General features: G+C 38.6%; 1 protein-coding gene across 1 annotated transcript; it reads right to left on the reverse strand.

The window, feature by feature from the left end:
* Nucleotides 1-7,438: 7,438 nt before the first annotated feature.
* LOC132622416 (uncharacterized) lies at nt 7,439-9,248 on the reverse strand. Its single transcript, XM_060337024.1, has 2 exons — nt 8,716-9,248; nt 7,439-7,747 (listed from the first exon to the last, which is right to left on the reverse strand). Exons 1-2 carry the CDS (start codon nt 9,166-9,168, stop codon nt 7,604-7,606), a joined length of 597 nt encoding a protein of 198 aa, XP_060193007.1. The 5' UTR covers nt 9,169-9,248; the 3' UTR covers nt 7,439-7,603.
* Nucleotides 9,249-20,303: the final 11,055 nt, after the last annotated feature.

Genomic DNA, 20,303 nt, shown 5'->3' on the forward strand with positions numbered 1-20,303 from the left:
CGCTCAAAATATAAATTAAAGCGCAACTATGCAAAATAAAGAATTGGATTATATACACTTAGATTTACCAAATCTTTGTTTGCATTTTGCATCCCCACCGTATGCAAGTTTTTTTTCTATTTCCACCTTATCATATTTATTTAATGATTTGCACCCTGTGCAAAACCATAAAAGAGTCATTTTTAAAATTACTCATGCGGGTGAAACTGGAAACATACAATTTGAATATCCCTAAAATTATTTCATGTTCCATTGGGTGGGTACTCTTCCCTCATCTTCTATATGTTTGTGTGAGTAAAGCCTCACTTGGAAAGACGAATAACCTTTATAATTTTTGCAAATCATATTTCAGTGAAGCCAAATTATTGGCAACAACTAATGGATCATATGGGGTTTATTCCAGTTATAAAAGTTAAAAGTTCTACTATTAGACATTGAAACAGAAACGAAATGTATGAATATGTATATATTATATCTCATAGATAAAAAAAATTATTTGCGAAAAGCATAAGTTTTATATACTTGAAAAAAATAATCTAAATGACTTACAGAGAGGGGAAAAATGAAAAGAAAATGAGTAAAAAGTGTTGGGATCGAAAATATCAGGGCGACATGCGGAAATTAATAATTGCAAACCTTGAACACGATAAACCAGATAACAAAGAAAACATACTAAAAGATGCATAATATTCTAATGCGATTTGATCAATTGATCTACATATGAAAAAGTTAAAACATAAAAATATTGAGAGAAAAATCTCCTCCTAAACAAAACTCTATAAATGACTACATTGTGGATGCTATTGTGTTGTTGAATCAGAAGAAATAATGTTCTACTTATAGATGTTCAAAACTTCTCGTCCAAGAAAATGATAGATATGGTAGAATCCTTTCTTATAAAGAAAGTTTTTTCCACCAAGAAACCTTTTCGAAGTAAAACACAATTATTGTAGAATCCAGATAAAGTAGGAAATTTTGGGTAAACCCTAACAAAAAGATGATGGAAGAAACAAGTAAAAGAGTCTTAAAAATTTAATCAACATGTGAATATAAATGGTAGATTAACGAGCAAGCAACGAAAGATAACATGGAAAGGAAAGTAACTGCTTAACATGGCAAGGAATATGAATAACATATTTCACAGTAAGAAAATTCCATTTCCATAAATTTCCGAATACATATAGACATTTCAACCAAGCAGTCCCCGGTATTACTGTACTTCATCCCCAGTATTAGTGTACTTCATCTTATATATATGTAGCCCCGCAATGTTTGGAAGCAAACAATGAGCTTTCAGACATTGAATGATGCCCTTGGGAAAATCTAATGACGTCCAAACGGTACTGCCTCGTTAAAAAACTTACCGGAAAAACCCAATTAGGACAAAAATCGGATGAAAGGAAAAAGAGTGAAACACCACTGACAACAGTTCCCCGGCTAAGTATAATATCTTTTGAGGAAACTTATATTCCAATTACTGGGGACTTCCTTTGCGTTTGCATCCTCGAGCTTGTACGAGCCTTTTCAGGTAATACCAATCACCTTGTACGGGTCTTCCCAGTTTGGACCTAGCTTTATAGTATTCGCTTCTCGAGTACTTTGAGTGACCTTTCGTAGCACCAAATCCCCGAGCTTGAAGTGACAGAGGTTGGTGCGACAATTATAGTATCATTCCATCCGTTGCTTTTGAGCCATCATTTGAACGTACGCGAGGTCTCTGTGTTCCTCCAATAGATCCAGCTAAACCGACATTGCCTCAGAGTTAGCCTGCTCTTGTGCCTAATCATACTAGGGTTTAGGAGCGCTGAATTCCACCAGGATCAATGCCTCCGCTCCGTACACCAGGGAGAAAGGAGTTTCATCGGTGCTGGATTTCGCCGTAGTTCTATATGCCCATAGCACCTCCGTTAACTTTGAAGGCGATGCTCCCTTGGCATCTTCTAACTTCTTCTTCAGATTTAGGATAACAGTTTTGTTTGTTGACTCCGCCTGCCATTTCTACTGGGATGGTAAGGGGAAGAAGTGATCCTTTTGATGCTCAACTCCTTAGGGAAACTTGTGACTTTTGCTCCAATAAATTGTGGGCCATTATCGCAAGTGATATCTTTCGGAATTCCGAATCGACAGATTACGTGATTCCAAATGAAATCAATCACTTCCTTCTCTCTGATCTTCTTGTAAGCTATAGCCTCGACCCATTTAGAGAAGTAATCGATTTCCATTAGTACGAATCGTACCTGACCAGGCCCTGCCGGCAGCGGTCCTACTATGTCCATCCCCCATTTCATGAACGACTAGGAGGGAATAACCGAGTGCTCGCCAGGTTGATGCAACATTTGAGCGTATCGTTGACACTTGTCACACCTCCGAACGAACGCTTTGGCATCCTCTTCCATTCGAGGCCAATAATACCCAGCCCGGAGCAACTTCTTTGAGAGCGACTCCGCACCGAAATGATTACCACATATCCACTTGTGCACCTCCTGCATGACGTAATCCGACTCCTCAGGTTCTATGCATCTTGTCATCGGGCCGGAAAAACACCTGCGGTGAAGCAAACCACCAATGACGTTGTAGCAGGCCGCCTTTGTTCGCAAAGCTTTTGAAGCCTATTAGTCACGCATTATCTTCCCGTGATTTAGGTTTTCACGCCCCGAACCATGGCCTGGGAGAAACACGACACTCGGTGCCTTACTGCATGTGACCGAGCGAACCACATGGCTCGCTGAATCATCATGAGGCATAACATGAGCGGAATATAACGTGAATGCATGATGAGCCTTTATAAAACGTAGTAAGTCATAATACTTAATAAAAATACGTGTTTAAACATGAGTGCGGAAATAACATGAATGAGCCAAAATGGCTATACGACTCCGAATGTCTGACATAACATAACTGACTTGTCTAGTCTATGAAACCTCTATCATGAGTCTGACCGAAAAACATACTTCCTAGGACAAGGCCCCCAGCATACCTTAGATGCATAACTAATCATAAAACAAAAGTTGACTAAACCCCGAATGAGATGGGGCTCACCAATAAGCTGATACGAATGCTGTCCTATTGAGCAGATGTGTTGTCCTGTATATCGGTACCTGCATCGTGAAATGCAGGCCCCCGGGAAATAAAAAGGGACGTCAGCACATTGAATGTTCTGGTATGTAAAGCAACTGAAAGAAACAACATTGGGCTTGAAATAACAAGATAAGAACTGAAACTGAAAACCTAGACATGAACATGAGCATGAGCATGGGTACATGTATATATATGATATAAGAAATACATGATAAGTAGGGAGAGCATTTCATAAACCGACATGTGATATCACCACATGGGTACATGGAGTCTGGTACCTCGCCGGACCAGCAGAGCTCCTAAACCTTGCCAGGGTATAAGGTGGTAACGTGCCTGATGGATCCATTCAGTGTAAAATTAAGGTATCGTCCTAACTGGGCGGAACGATCTTTGTCCTACGGTGGCTACATAGTTTCAGGCTATCTGAGCCTTCTCGGTAATTCGTGCAACTCCCAAAAACATGAACATAAAATAATTGGCTAAGAAGCCCATGATTTTCGTGAATTAACTTGTACTTGTCTTGTAATCATGATTTCACGAAATAACTTGTAAACATGATTTCATGAAATAACTTGTAAATATGGTTTCATGAAATAACGTGTAAGCATGGTTTCATGAAATAACTTGTAAATATGGTTTCATGAAATAACTTGTATTTAGTATGTATGTATCTTGTATCATAGCATGAAAATAATTATATAATACAGTTGCATGAAAACTTGTAGACATGTAGGATATTCATGAAACAATCATTCTTAGTCAAAAACATGCATGCAAGAACCCATGGAATACAAGATATGGGTTTTCATAGATTACGGACGGATTCTCAATAATCATAAAGAAATATTAAGAACTCAATGATGGAATTATAACAATTCATACATAATATAATCATGGACATGGACCTAGGGTTATCATGAGCATGGTATTGAAACCCTAGTTTTAGTAGAGAATCATAATTTTATGGATTATGAGGCGTGGGGAAGAACAATGATGTTCCCACACGTAGATAGTAACTCTACATACCTGGTAATGCTCCAAAACTTGAATTAAAGAGTTGAACTTTGAAGAAGATTTCCAAAATCTTGAATCTTGAACCTTGACATGAGTTTTCTTGAAAACCCTAGTTTAGGAATGATGATTTCTTGTTTAGATTATTAGAGTATATGTTAGAATTGAGTTGGAATAATTAGAGTAGGCTTACCTTGGTGTTCTTGATGATGGAGGAAGGTAGGAGGTCGTTCTAGGGATTGAAGGAATAAAAAATAATGATTTGAAATGATATGGAGGAATATATACTGTTCTGGAAAATTAAATTTTCTGCCCAGTTAAATACTGGCCGTATTTTGAAATACGGACTGCACTGCGTCTCTTCAGTAAAATGGACATAACTCTTTGCACAGATGTCCGTTTGACCCCCATAATATACCGTTGGAAATGTATTTCAAAGCTCTACAACTTTCATCGAGGAAGTTTTCCCAAATTACAAATACATTTTGAAATACGAGCCGTATTTTGAAATACGATCCGTATTTAATGATGTAACCTCTAAGTGTCAAATTCCAGAATGCTCAAAAATCTTTGGTACCAGTTTACGACTTGAAATACGGTCACTGTTCGTAAGCGTAAACCCCCATCTTACAACTGAACAGGGAAATTCCAATTCCCACATTCTTTATCTGATTTTCTAAGTCTATGATTATGGTCAAAACTTAGGTTAAAGGTACGAGGTGTTACAATATCTCCCCCTTGGGATCATTCGTCCTCGAATGATGGGTGATGGTTAAGAATATGGCTGGGCTGGACATGGTTTGAATACGTGAACATGAAAGAAACATGACGTAACACATAAGAGCTTATGGGAACATGGTCATGGATCATGAGAACTGAATACGTGATTACATGGAAACATGTACATGGGCAACACTGAGTAGCACCTACATGAATGAGAATCATGAAACATTTGTTCTCGATTTATGACTAGTGGTTAAGAATCGCTACTAACTCTGGAATCTACAAAATTTATGGCAGGACTTCCTTCATAATTCGGACCCTCACGACATTTCTCAAACGCCTGCTAGCTAGCTAAAGTACCAATACCAACACACAACTCACAGGGTATCTTAATAAGCATAATGTGACATAACGTGATTACTGCATCTTGATATAGCTAACATAAATACTGAGCTGGCTTGAACACACGAATATCGGTTGAATGATTACATGATTACTATATATGGGGTTTGGAAGAAAGTCCGTAGGCACGAATGACATGAGTACTGGAAATAGGCACGAACATGACATGATTACCTAGGCGTGAGATGCATGACGTGGGGCATATACGTGAAGACTGGATGACATGAATACATGAGTGCTAAACTGTCATGGGATACGAATACGTTAAAAATGGATATCGTAACATGGGATCTGAATGTCGAAAACATTATTGTTACAACATGTGGGTTGAATACTAAGCCCGTGTATGATTTGGATACTTAGAGACTTAATCATAGACGTTCGTATGTCACCATGGTAATATGAGATATGAGCATGACTTAGGCTCTGAATGTAAGCGCAACTCGATGCGAATGCGACAGACTTGAATCGTATTACAAGAATATGATCCTAACATAGGTATTCATAAATCTCTAGCATAGGCATGACATGAATACATCGAATCTGAGTAGACAGGTTATATGAAAAGTTATCTATTTGAATATAGGAATGCACCTTACTTCTGATTATCTTGTTAGCTGTTAATCATGATTATGGATACCTTAGCTCACCTTGCTCATTCTCGTGAGCGAATTATAGAGAACTGAGAGAAAAGGAATTATTAGTACTATTCACATAAGATACTTTGCTTTAGATAACAGACATGACATGGTGCATTGTCCATGGAGGACGTAACGTGGAACATGCGTACATGGGAACGTGATTCATATGGAATGAAACGTGAATAGCATGAATAGCATGACATGGGACATGGGTACATGAAAAACATGGCGTTCACATAAGTATCTGCATACCATGGCGTATAGACTTGAGTTCATGAGCATTGAAGTAAGACTAAGGCATAAGTGTGACTTGCGTGGAGTACAATTGTAGGCTAACTCTTGGGTACTCAGAGACGTAAGGCATGGATAAAACATTACCTTTAGGATTTAGATATACCGAAAGAATAGGACATGGTTTATCATAGCTTACTCTTATCACCGTGAGTAAACGCCCTTGTTATAAATAAGGCTCATGAAAGAATGGATTATAGGCATGAATAATTCGTTCCTCGAGCATCTAAGACATGGGTAGAAAGTCACTTTGAACATAACAAGGCATAGATACTTAGCGAAAGAAAAAGGGAATCATTTCATCATGATCGTAAAATATTAGCTAGAGGAACATAAGCATGAATTACATAGAATCATGGGTAGGACATCCATCTTGGTTCACCTTCATTATTATTTAACAAAATCATTGTTACGATACCGCTATAAGTGGAATGCATAGCGAAATGGATTGGGGCACGAGTATGTGGTAACATGGAGAACATAATAATAGGAGTCAAGATCATCATCAGATTTGAAAAGCACTTAGATGCTTGAACATGAACATGAGTATAAAAGCATGATAGATACGTGAGACATGAGTGCGGTAACTTTAGACATGAGCACACCTGATGTGCGAAACATGAAAGGACATTCCCTTGCATAGCTTACTATCGTATGAAGTCTTAATTCTTGTATCTTAAATGCGGAGTATCAATCTCTAACATGGGCATGATATGGGTACGAAAGGCACGAGCAGAATACGTTTGGGCATTAGTACCACATAGTACATGAATTACTCTGGAATTGGAACCGTTATACCCTTAAAACCCGCTATTCGATCTAGAACTTTATCTCATAACATAATTAACTAGTACTTGATCTTAACAGCATGACAAAAATCACATTCTACGCACCTTATCTTGGCTACATGAAACTGTGATCCTCTGACATAATCTCCTTAACACCTATCAACTTACGAAACACATAGTCTATATCGACACCTTATTGCGCGATCTCCCCCTTAGTTCAAAAGCTGACGTTTAAAGCCTGTGGATCCCTTGAGTTAGCGATAAGTGGTCATCTAGTGATTTCGCTAATTTCCTCTAATATAGTGACAATTCATTTCTTCGACTTACTTAAAGCAAGTCTTACTTACTGGAAAAACTGGATTACTTACTATGCACAATTATCTTCTATTATATGATAAACTAGAATCAAGGGCTCCTAAACAATGCTTCAACAACGATCACAAATAACATAGGGGATAAGGTATGCGCCTTGCTTAACATGAGTACTCCTGGATGATCGTCTAAAAAGCCACAAGACTGTCCATTCAATAAAACACTTCACTAATAATTCGATAATAATATATCAAAATCATATTTAACTATGATAATGTCTCAGGATGAAAATAAAACTTTTCAAAATCTTTAGTAAGAAAAAAAAACCCAAGAAACTATATCATAGCTTTAGCCATATCATGATCGAATATTGTTGGACTCATCATCCGAGTCCTCAACGATGATAATATCTTTGTTGTCAATTCTAATCATGGGTGCTGCTTCTGAATCCTTGTTTGGGATCACCTCCATCTCAATGCTCTTCTTGCTTGATTCTTTGGCCTGCTAGAAAAAATTATCAATGATCAAATAAGTTGTATTAGACTGGTACATGGGTGCAAGGTTAAAAAGTTAACCACATATCACTTGAACGATCTAATATTATTCAACCAATTGAGTTTTATAAACTTAACATTGATGACGCCTACAATGAAGAAACAAAAAATGAGGGACATGGAGGTATAATTAGAAACAACAAAGGTGATTTGGTTGTGGGGTTTGCAAAATTCAGCCTCGTAATCTCCCCTCTCCAAATGGAAATCCTAATCCTACTTCATGGTCAAAGGCTAGCCCTCAGTAAGAATTTGTTACCACTTCAAGTGGAAACATATTCATCTAGTAATGATTCATCTTTTAAATTCATTTAATCACACCTACTCATAGATGTCAATGGATTGCAGGTCACTGGAATAAAATATTGTAAATATAATTCATGGCAATTCATTAGAGTTAGATACAAAAAGATAAAATTAAATTCTTTAAGGACGTTTGGTTCAGGGATTAGGCGGATCATCCCAGGATCAATTTTGAGATTAAATTTATTTCATACGAATTTAGTTGGAGTTATTAGCTGAAACCAGTAATACATTATTTTCATACCAAAATCTTGGTATCCCTTACCTCATATAAAAGTTAAGATTGATATAATCCTAGGATATTTTGATTTTGAACAACAGGACTCCGAAGAAACCAGAGAGGGGTATAAGAATAATTTTAGAGATGTACTAAATATTTTGAAGGCTAAAAGCGTCAAAAACTATACATAAAAAACAAAAACTAGGGTGACAAACACCACCCTCACCCCTTTTATCACCTTGTATCGCCACATCACACATCAATTCCTAGAACATATCGACCATGAACAAAAGTTCCAAACCAAAGAAGCAAAAAAAAAAAAAAAAAGGACATGAATCATTTCAGTGATGAAGGACTTAAAAAGATCGAGCAAGTGCATTCTAAAATTAAAGAACCTGTTTCTTAGCAATCTCAACAAGCAGCATGATGGTATCATCCTCCTCTTTGGTAAGACGACCCTTGAGCCTAGCAAGAATCTTGTGGTCCCGAACCCCTAAGCGATGCCTACGGTAGGCTGATGATGAAGCTGGAGATGACGGGGGCCGTGCCACCGAGTTTTCAAAATTTTGGCCATGATCACCTTTTGACAAATGTTGGACATTTGTCGATTCAGTGTCAGATGCCACCGTAGAACAAACCTCTTGTTGTTGTTGGTGCCAGGGAATTGATGAATCGGGCGTAGAACCCTCTTGCAAAAACACATTTCTATGACGAGTTCCTTTAACCCAACCATTCTTGAAGTGTCTTTTTGAATGGCCAGCTATAGCTTGGCTTGAAGGGAAGAGTTTTTCACAAGAGATGCATTGGTAGTACATAAACCTACCTGGCTCATTTTGTCCCGGCTGCATTTTTTAAGGTAAAAGTGTTAGGTTGTAACTTTCAAGTGTTGTTTAGAATATTTTAGAAAGTGGAGGAGGAGTATTGCATAAAGGGGGAAAGTTAGAAGTCCGGGGGGGGGGGGGGTTTGGAGACAACTCAGCTCTTATTGAGATGCTTGAATGTATTAGAAATTTTGTTGACTGTTTTATTCTTTTCATTTGTTTGTCTGGTTTTGACTTGCCACGACATTTAAGAAAGTAAAGACGTTTTTTTTTTTAATCTTGTCGTCATAAACTAAAGATATGTAGAATCTACAAAAATGTTCTTTAATTTTATGGTCAAATTAAAGAGTTGTTAAAAAAGGAAAAAAACATTCTTTTTTAAACAGACTAAAAAGGAAACTAAGACAAACAAATTGAAACAGAGGAATTACTTTATTTTTTTGTTTGGCACTGTGCAATGTTTTTTCCTAATATGAAGTAGTTAGGTTGTTGAGTAAATTTTAGTCCTCGTCATGACCTTTATTATGATTTATGTATCTATGCAAAGTTATTTTCACTATTTTTGTAGTCAGTGAAAAAAAGTGAGGATATGATGACATTATATAAACGGCGTTTTATGTTGTTGAAATGTCACGAATTTGTTTACCGTGATATTTAATTTACATTTGAATCAAATGTCGTAATTTTTATTGTCGTAAATTTTTTAACATTAAGATAAATGCCTGATAAGAAATTTAGGACATTCAGAAATATATCCTTAAAAGTTTCATCAAATGAAATGTTTCTTTTTGATTTATTAAAGTATGTCTAAACTATTTTCCAATTGGATGATCTTGCGCTTCACTCAACAATAATTTACAAGTTTTAAACTTGTTTTAGACAAGTATGGATTCTCTCGATCTTAATCCAGACCACTCCGACAAGTCATAAATAATATATTAATTATAACAACTTATAAACATGCTCGAAATAAAAATTAAAGCGCAACTATGCAAAATAAAGAATTGGATTATATACACTTAGATTTACCAAATCTTTGTTTGCATTTTGCATTCCTACCGTATGCAAGTTTTTTTCTATTTCCACCTTATCATATTTATTTAATGATTTGCACCCTGTGCAAAACCATAAAAGAGTCATTTTAAAAATTACTCATGCGGGTGAAACTGGAAACATACAATTTGAATATCCCTAAAATTATTTCATGTTCCATTGGGTGGGTACTCTTCCCTCATCTTCTATATGTTTGTGTGAGTAAAGCCTAACTTGGAAAGACGAATAACCTTTATAATTTTTGCAAATCATATTTCAGTGAAGCCAAATTATTGGCAACAACTAATGGATCATATGGGGTTTATTCCAGTTATAAAAGTTAAAAAGTTCTACTATTAGACATTGAAACAGAAACGAAATGTATGAATATGTATATATTATATCTCATAGATAAAAAAATTATTTGCCAAAAGCATAAGTTTTATATACTTGAAAAAAATAATCTAGATGACTTATAGAGAGGGGAAAAATGAAAAGAAAATGAGTAAAAAGTGTTGGGATCGAAAATATCAGGGCGACATGCGGAAACTAATAATTGCAAACCTTGAACGCGATAAACCAGACAACAAAGAAAACATACTAAAAGATGCATAATATTCTAATGCGATTTGATCAATTGATCTACATATGAAAAAGTTAAAACATAAAAATATTGAGAGAAAAATCTCCTCCTAAACAAAACCCTCTAAATGACTACATTGTGGATGCTATTGTGTTGTTGAATCAGAAGAAATAATGTTCTACTTATAGATGTTCAAACTTCTCGTCCAAGAAAATGATAGACATGGTAGAATCCTTTCTCATAAAGAAATTTTTTTACACCAAGAAACCTTTTCGAAGTAAAACACAATTATTGTAGAATCCAGATAAAGTAGGAAATTTTGGGTAAACCCTAACAAAAAGATGATGGAAGAAACAAGTAAAAGAGTCTTAAAAATTTAATCAACATGTGAATATAATTGGTAGATTAACAAGCAAGCAACGAAAGATAACATGGCAAGGAAAGTAATTGCTTAACATGGCAAGGAATATGAATAACATATTTCACAGTAAGAAAATTCCATTTCCATAAATTTCCGAATACAGTACCCGATATTACTGTACTTCATCCCCGGTATTAGTGTACTTCATCTTATATATATGTATCCCCCCAATGTTTGGAAGTAAACAAGTAGCTTTCAGACATTGAACGATGCCCTTGGGAAAATCTAATGACGTCCAAACGGTACTGCCTCGTTAAAAACCATACTGGAAAAACCCAATTGGGACAAAAATCGGATGAAGGGAAAAAGAGTGCAACACCACCGACAACAGTTCCCCGGCTAAGTATAATATCTTTTGAGGAAACTTATATTCCAATTACTGGGGACTTCCTTTGCGTTTGCATCCTCGAGCTTGTACGAGCCTTTTCAGGTAAGACCAATCACCTTGTACGGGCCTTCCCAGTTCGGACTTAGCTTTCTAGTATTCGCTTCTCGAGTACTTTGAGTGACCTTCCGTAGCACCAAATCCCCGAGCTTGAAGTGACAGAGGTTGGTGCGACAATTATAGTATCATTCCATCCGTTGCTTTTGAGCCATCATTTGAACGTACGCGAGGTCTCTGTGTTCCTCCAATAGATCCAGCTGAACCGACATTGCCTCAGAGTTAGCCTGCTCTTGTGCCTAATCGTACTAGGGGCTAGGAGCGCCGACTTCCACCGGGATCAATGCCTCCGCTCCGTACACCAGGGAGAAAAGAGTTTCATCGGTCCTGGATTTCGTTGTGGTTCTATATGCCCATAGCACCTCCGTTAACTTTGAAGGCCATGCTCCCTTGGCATCTTTTAACTTCTTCTTCAGATTTAGGATAACAGTTTTGTTTGTTGACTCCGCCTGCCATTTCTATTGTGATGGTAAGGAGAAGAAGTGATCCTTTTGATGCTCAACTCCTTAGGGAAACTTGTGACTTTGGCTCCAATAAATTGTGGGCCATTATCGTAAGTGATTTCTTTCGGAATTCTGAACCGACAGATTACGTGATTCCAAATGAAATCAATCACTTCCTTCTCTCCGATCTTCTTGTAAGCTATAGCCTCGAACCATTTAGAGAAGTAATCGATTACCATTAGTACGAATCGTACTTGACTAGGCCCTGCCGGCAGCGGCCCTACTATGTCCATCCCTCATTTCATGAATGACCAGGAGGGAATAACCGGGTGTTTTTCGCTAGGATGATAAAACATTTGAGCGTATCATTGACACTTGTCACACCTCCGAACGAACGCTTTGGCATCCTCTTCCATTCGAGGCCAATAATACCTAGCCCGTAGCAACTTCTTTGAGAGTGACTCTGCACCGAAATGATTACCACATATCCACTTGTGCACCTCCTGCATGACGTAATCCGACTCCTCAGGTTCTATGCACCTTGTCATCGGGCCAGAAAAACACCTGCGGTGAAGCAAACCACCAATGACGTTATAGCAGACCGCCTTTGTTCGCAAAGCCCTTGAAGCCTATTAGTCTTGCAGTAGCTTCCCGTGATTTAGTAGTCCAAGAACTCATTCTGCCAATCCCATATGAGGCTGTTTGAATTGACTTCATCATACCTTGACTGATCTAAGGTCGAGAACAGCAGCCGGACCACAGATTCTGAGTTCGGGTCTACTAACTCCGTGGACAAGCCCAAATTGGCCAGTGCATCAGCCTCCATATTCTCCTCGCGGGCAACGTGCACCACCGTCCACTCCTGAAGTCGAGCCAACAATCTCAGGATCTTCTCTAATTACTTTAGCATCCGCTCCTCCTTGGCTTCGAACAATCTGTGCACTTGATTTACCACTAGGAGGGAATTACACTTCGCCTCAATGACTTCTGCTCCGAGTCCCCTGGCTAGTTCTAGACCTGCAATCAAACCTTCATACTCTGTTTCATTGTTAGTGAGAGGCACGCTATTAATAGCTTGCCTCAAGACATCACCTGTGGGGGGTGCGGAGCACAACACTAAGCTCCTTGCCTTTAAATTGGACGCCCCATTTGTGTAGAGGGTCCATACCCGAAACTCAGCCCCCTGTACTAGAGAGGCTTCTTTCTGAGCCTGGGGAGCTACGTCCGGACTGAAATCCTCAACAAAATCTACCAGGACTTCGGACTTGATTGCAGTACGAGGCTTATACTCAATATCGAACTCGCTTAACTCAACCGCCCACTTCGCCAATCACCTTGAGAGTTCAGGCTTATGGAGCACATTCCTTAAAGAAAAGGTGGTAACCACAGCGATCGGGTGACACTAAAAATAAGGCCGAAGCTTATGCAAGGCCATTACTAGGGCGAAGGACAACCTTTCTAATAAAGGGTACTGAGTTTCAGCTCCCGATATGACTCGATGTCACGACCCCGCTAGAGGGCCATGACGGGTACCCGGAGCTACCCTACCGAGCACCACCTAACTCACTTGTCATCACATTCAATCTGAACATACACCGTTCTCATCATAAAACCCATTACGAGACAACCTTCATTTACTTCCCAAACACATATATACATATACATATACAAATACATAGGCCTATAAGGCTACAAAATGATGCGCAAAATATGCACTAATAAGATCATAAGACATTTACTACCCACACACATGTATCTACGAGCCTCTACTAGAATACTGGAATCATAAGGTCGGGACAGGACCCCGCCATGCCCCAAATATGTACACAAAATATACCAACAAGCGGCAACTCCGGAGAAGTGGAGTGCTCCTATACGACTGCTGATAGAGCTCCTAGGTATCCGGTCCGTCTCCCTGTCTACCTGCGGGCATGAACGCAACGTCCATAAAAGGAAGGACGTCAGTACGAACAATGTACTGAGTATGTAAGGCATGAACCATAATGTAGTAAAGCAATAAGGAAACATGAGGGAAAGAGATAACCTGTATATCAAACTGCCCCTTAAGGCGAATACCATGCATGCTTAACCTTTTAAGAAAACATTTTTCATACATACATAATATAATATCATCACTAGCCCGCGTTCGGGGTAATCATCTCACGTCGCCCACTAGTGGTGACTGCCCGGCCAACTAGGCACGGTGTAACTATCATCATTCATAAGTCGCCCACCGAAGTGGTGTCTGCCCGGCCAGCTAGGCACGGTGTAATCATACATAAAAATAAGCATGCAAGAGAGTCCAATTAAAAGCTACAACTCTATCGGAGCGATGTAAGGTCGGTAACCTCCGATTATGTTATGGAACAATCATGATCGCCATATCTCACCTTGAAGGAAATATATTATGAGGTGAGACTATCAACAATGAGTAATATCAAGAAAATCATGCAATAGGATCATTGGTCTCATTATAGCATCATTTCATAAGCTTTAGAATCTCGATGAATAAAATTATCATAATCATCGTCATTATAATAGAACATATCTCCTCTCTTTCTCATAGGAAGCTCTTAGAAATCTTTAGCCTTCAACTTTGGGATACGAGAAAGTCATGGAAATATAAAGGAATCATAGTATAGGAGTCATGCCTTTGAAAGAAAGGGACTAGCCTTACATACCTTTACGTCTCTTTAACTTTATCGACTAAACCTTTCCCCCTCCAAGCTCACGATTCTACATTCAAGAGATTTTGTACTAAAATTAGATAATTGGAAGCATACTTGTGTCTAAACTAAAATGGCTAAGAGCTAACGAAAATTGGGCAGAATTTCCTTCGTTCCAACAACTTCCTCCATATGGTAAACAACTCCCAAATATCGATAGCAACACCCATAATATCATAATCAATAAACTTCTTTAAGTTAAACATTATTCAACTCTTAAAATTCCCTTTCAAAGTCATCCTTAACCATAACTACAATGCAACACCATATCCATTTTCATATAATACTTCCTCAACATCATTAGTATCATTCACAACATGATTATACTCATGGCATAACAAGAATTATGATTCAAGTCAAATTACTATTCATGGATACCACTATTCCCACATTTGAGCCTCATATTCTACTTTCTTCCCCAATCCAAGTCATTCTACCGCTCAATATTCTTAATAACATGAAATGAATACAAAACTCACCTATGGTGATGTAAGAATGGACTTTGGATGAAAAATACATTACTTGAGAAAAACCCCAACTTCAATTCCAAGAGAATTTTTGGCTTCCATCAACACTAGTGAGCATCCACACACTTGATTCTCTTGATTCTTGGTGTTTAATCTTTGATTTCTCTTGGATTTGTGTTGATATGGGGAGTTAATGGAAGCTTTGAGATGATTTAGGGTTTTAATTTGGGTGAAAAATGAGGCAAAAGTCGTGGGAATGAGTATATAAAAGTTGGAAAAAAAATTTCCAATGCCCCAAAATCTGGAAATCTCGGGAATAGTACATGTACTGTTCATCATGTACTTTGAAGTACGTGATGAACAGTATCACGTACTTTGGGGGGCTGAAATTTCAAGTTCTGGAAATTCTGGGCAAAATACGCCCAGAAAGTGCGGGACGTACTTTATTGTACGGCCCGTATTTCCCTCCGTATTTCACATAAATGCGATCCGTCAGTTGCATTGGAAAGAAGGCTCGCCGAAATTCAATTTACATAGGTTATGGGTTCCGTAACTCCTCATATTCTAGGAGATATTCCCCTGACAAGTTTTTTCCAAATTTCCAACGAACTTATTTTCTTCGATTCGCTTGATCCCGAAACCTTTAAGTACTTGTCTAACACTTATTAAAAGTCTTCCTTGACCTTATAGGGGTATCATGGCCTCTCCGAACTCACGTTAGTTTGCTTACAACGACGTGAAAATCCACGAGGTGTAACATCCTTCCCCCCTTAGAAACATTCGTCCTCGAATGTTAAACTCTTAGGAATTCTACAAAAATTTCGCCAGAGTTTCCCTTGTAACTACACCACTACCAGCCTATCACAATAACCCAAATTATAAAATGCCTCACAGGGCTACAACAACAATAACAATATTGGTCACAGGAGTCATCAAAAGAAGCATTACATACTTGGGGACAATGGCGTCTCATCTTGAATTTCTTCTGGGGGTGGAAATAAATGTGGGTATCTGGATTTCATATCTTCTTCTGCTTCCCAAGTCATCTCTTCTCTACTATTGTAACACCCCGCATTTTGGGACTGAGTTTAAGCTTATATCATTAGAGTTCTAGTGGAAACATGGAAGGTTTGAACGTTGTGCGAAAATGGTTGATAGGCCTATTTCGGGCAGCGATAACTCCTTGATCGGTTTGGAATTTGGGAAAGTAACCCCAATGAGGTTGTAGTATGTAGAAATACCTTTCTAACGATATAAGGATCAAGCCAATCAGAGATCGGAGCAAGGAGATATGATCGTCTCAATATGGCTAATAGTAAGGCACTTGAAATCCTATAGAATCAGCTAAGTTTTTGATACGTCTGACTTCCAGTCACATTTAATGCAAATCCGTTGGGAATTTGAGAAAACTTCCTTGATGAAAGTTGTAGCCCTTTGAAATAGATTTCCAACGGTATCTTACGGTGGTCAAACGGACATCTGTGCCAAGAGTTATGTCCATTTTACTGAAGTCTGTTCGCTGGAAATACTGCCAGCGTAACGGTGACGTTACGGGCCGTATTTCGTGTTACGGTCCGTAACAGTGGACCGTAACGTCCCGAAAATTTCCAGAAACTCACTGGAAATTTTCACCAAGATACGGTACCAAGTTACGGTCCGTATCTCGTGTTACGGGACCGTAACAGTGACCGTATCTTGGTCCGTATATACGTTTCGGGTCACCTGACTTCGGGAGGCCATAACCCTATCATAACTTGGGGATTTGGGAAAACTCAAAGAACGAAAGTTGTAGATAATTGAAAAACCTTTCCAACCATAGGTTGTGGGTTCACAGGTGACGTCGGGATAGGGAGATATGGACGTTTTAAGACAGAACAGTCCCGACCCGTTTTCAAGTTGGGTCAACCCATTTTTCCCTTGGTATATATAGAAAATAAAACCCTAGCAGCCCACCTTTTCTCCAAAATTCAGATTTTAGAGAGAGGAAGTGAGAGAGAAGGGAATCTAGAGAGAAGAAGGAGAAAATCAACCAATTTTAAGGCCCCAAATCCCAAAGTTCGTGAAGGATAATTTGTAGTACAAGTTGTGGTCGTCATTTTAAGCTAAAGATCGGACTTGGGGGTGTTGATTTCGTGGTGACTACCCAAAAAGGTAATATTTCTACTCCCTAATCACTTATAGTTGTGAATTGATGAATTCTTGGGAGAATAATAATTGGGTTTGTTGAATTATTATTATTGGGTTTGTTGAAGCATAATTCATATAATCCAACATATTGGTAGCCCGTAATTATGTATGTATGTACACGAATTTCGTATCTATGTTCGTTATTGTATTCCTAATATTCCATTATTGATATTAGGAATCCCAGCTTAATCCATGAATCATGAATTCCTCCTCATGTGTTCTCATTATGTTCATATGAAACTTTATGATTTTATCTAGCAAGTTACAAGCATGTTTTCAAGTCAATTATATATATGATTTCGAAATATTCTTATTACTCATGAATCAAGAACATGTTTGCAAGATTATGACAAGTTATCTTATGAAACTATTTTACAAGATTATTTCATGAAACCATGTTTACAAAATTATTGCATGAAACCATATTTACAAGTTATTTCGTGAAATCATGATTACAAGACAAGTACAAGTTAATTCACGAAACCATGTTACAAGTTATTTCGTGGAATCATGGTTACAAGTTAATTCACGAAAATCTTGGGCTTCTTAGCCAATTATATTATGTTCATGTTTTTGGGAGTTGCACGAATTACCGAGAAGGCTCAGATAGCCTGAAACTATGTAGCCACCATAGGACAAGGATCGCTCCGCCCAGTTAGGACGATACCTTAATTTCACACTGAATGGTTCCATCAGGTACGTTATTACCTTATACCCTGGCAAGGTATAGGGGCTCTGCTGGTCCGGCGAGGTACCAGACTCCACGTATCCACGTGGTGATATCATGTTGTCGGTTTATGAAATGCTCTCCCCACTTATCATGTTTTACTCATGTTATATATATATGTGTGCTCATGCTCATGCTCATGTTCATGTCCAAGTTTTCAGTTTCAGTTCTTATCATGTTATTCCATGTCCCATGTTGTTTCTTCCGGTTGCTTTACATACCAGTACATTCAATGTGCTGACGTCCCCTTTTTATTGCCCGGGGGCCTGTATTTCACGATGCAGGTACGGATTTACAGGACGACGCTTCTGATCATTAGGATTTGCTCGTATCAGCTTATTGGTGAGCCCCATCTCATTCGGGGTTTAGTCAACTTTTACTTTATGATTAATTATGCATCTAAAGGTATGCTGGGGGCCTTGTCCCAGTAAGTATGTTTTTCAGTCAGACTCATGATAGAGGTTTCATAGACTAGACAAGTCAGTTATGTCATGTTAGACATTTGGAGTCGTATAGCCATTTTGGCACACTCATGTTTAAACAAGTATTTTATTATGTATTATGACTTATTACGTTTTACAAAGGCTCATCATGCATTCACGTCATATTCCGCTTATGATATGCAATCATGTTAGTTCAGCAAGTCATGTGGTTCGCTCGGTCACATGCAGTCAGGCACCGAGTGCCGTGTTACGTCCAAGCCATGGTTCGGGGCGTGACAACTATTGTTTCTCCATAGAACCTTAACTGAGGCTATGTCTTTGGTTCTGAGTCTCCGAACTTGCTTATCTAGAATGGCAATAGGTACCTCTTCATAGGACAATTTCTCAGTAACTTGGACATCATCTACATGCACAATTTTGGAGGGATCTCCAATGCATTTACGAAGCATTGACACATGAAAAACTGGATGGTCTGACTCCAGGCCTGAAGGAAAATCTAACTCATAAGCCACTTGGCCCACCTTGCGTACAATCTTGTAAGGCCCAATATACCGGGGGCTAAGCTTCCCCTTCTTGCCAAATCTCATTACACCCTTCATCGGCGACACCTTTAAGAATACCCAATCGTTAACTTGGAATTTCAAATCTCATCGACGATTGTCCGCATAAGATTTCTGACGACTCTGGGTTGTCAACAACCGGTCTCGAATAAGCTTGATCTTTTCTACCGCTTGCTGGATCAATTATGGGCCTATTAACTTTGTCTCCCCTACCTCGAACCATCCAATTAGGGATCTACACTTTCTCCCATATAAAGCCTCATATGGGGCCATTTGAATGCTAGAGTGATAACTATTGTTGTATGCAAATTCAATGAGTGGAAAATGATCATCCCAATTACCTCTGAAGTCTAACACACATGCTTGCAACATATCTTCGAGGGTCTGAATGGTGCGCTCAGCTTGCCCATTAGTCTGTGGATGAAATGCTGTGCTAAGTCTCACCTGAGTTCCCAAACCTTCCTGGAAGGACTTCCAGAAATTAGTTGTAAATTGTGCTCCCCTATCAGTGATAATGGATATTGGGACACCATGAAGTTGTACTATCTCTCTGAGATACAGCTTTGCATAATCTTCTGCTGAGTACGTAGTCCTGACTAGTAGAAAATGAGCTGACTTTGTAAGTCTGTCAACAACTACCCATATAGAGTCATGCTTACGCCGAGAACGAGGAAAGCCTACAATAAAATCCATATTAATCACTTCCCATTTCCAATGTGGAATCTCCATAACTTGCAACAATCCTCCGGGCTTTTGATGCTCAATTTTCACCTGCTGGAAATTAGGACACTGAGCTACAAACTCTGCTATATCTTTCTTCATTCTGTCCCACCAATATATGGACTTGAGATCATGGTACATCTTTGTCGCTCCTGGATGAACAGAATAACGGGAATGGTGAGCTTCTTCCAAAATCTGACGGTGTAATCCTGCAACATCCGGAACACATAGCCTGCTTCGATACCTGAGAACTCCATCTGCAAAAACCTCAAATGGTGACTTTTCTTTCTGAGGAATTGTATCTTTATAATGATTTAACTTGGAGTCTTCATGTTGACGCTTTTTCACCTCAACTACCAAAGATGAGGCAGCCGGATTTTGAATAGAGACTCCTGTATTGCCTGAATCTAT

The sequence above is a fragment of the Lycium barbarum genome, chromosome 12 (genome assembly GCF_019175385.1).
Source record: "Lycium barbarum isolate Lr01 chromosome 12, ASM1917538v2, whole genome shotgun sequence".
Lineage (NCBI taxonomy): Eukaryota > Viridiplantae > Streptophyta > Magnoliopsida > Solanales > Solanaceae > Lycium > Lycium barbarum.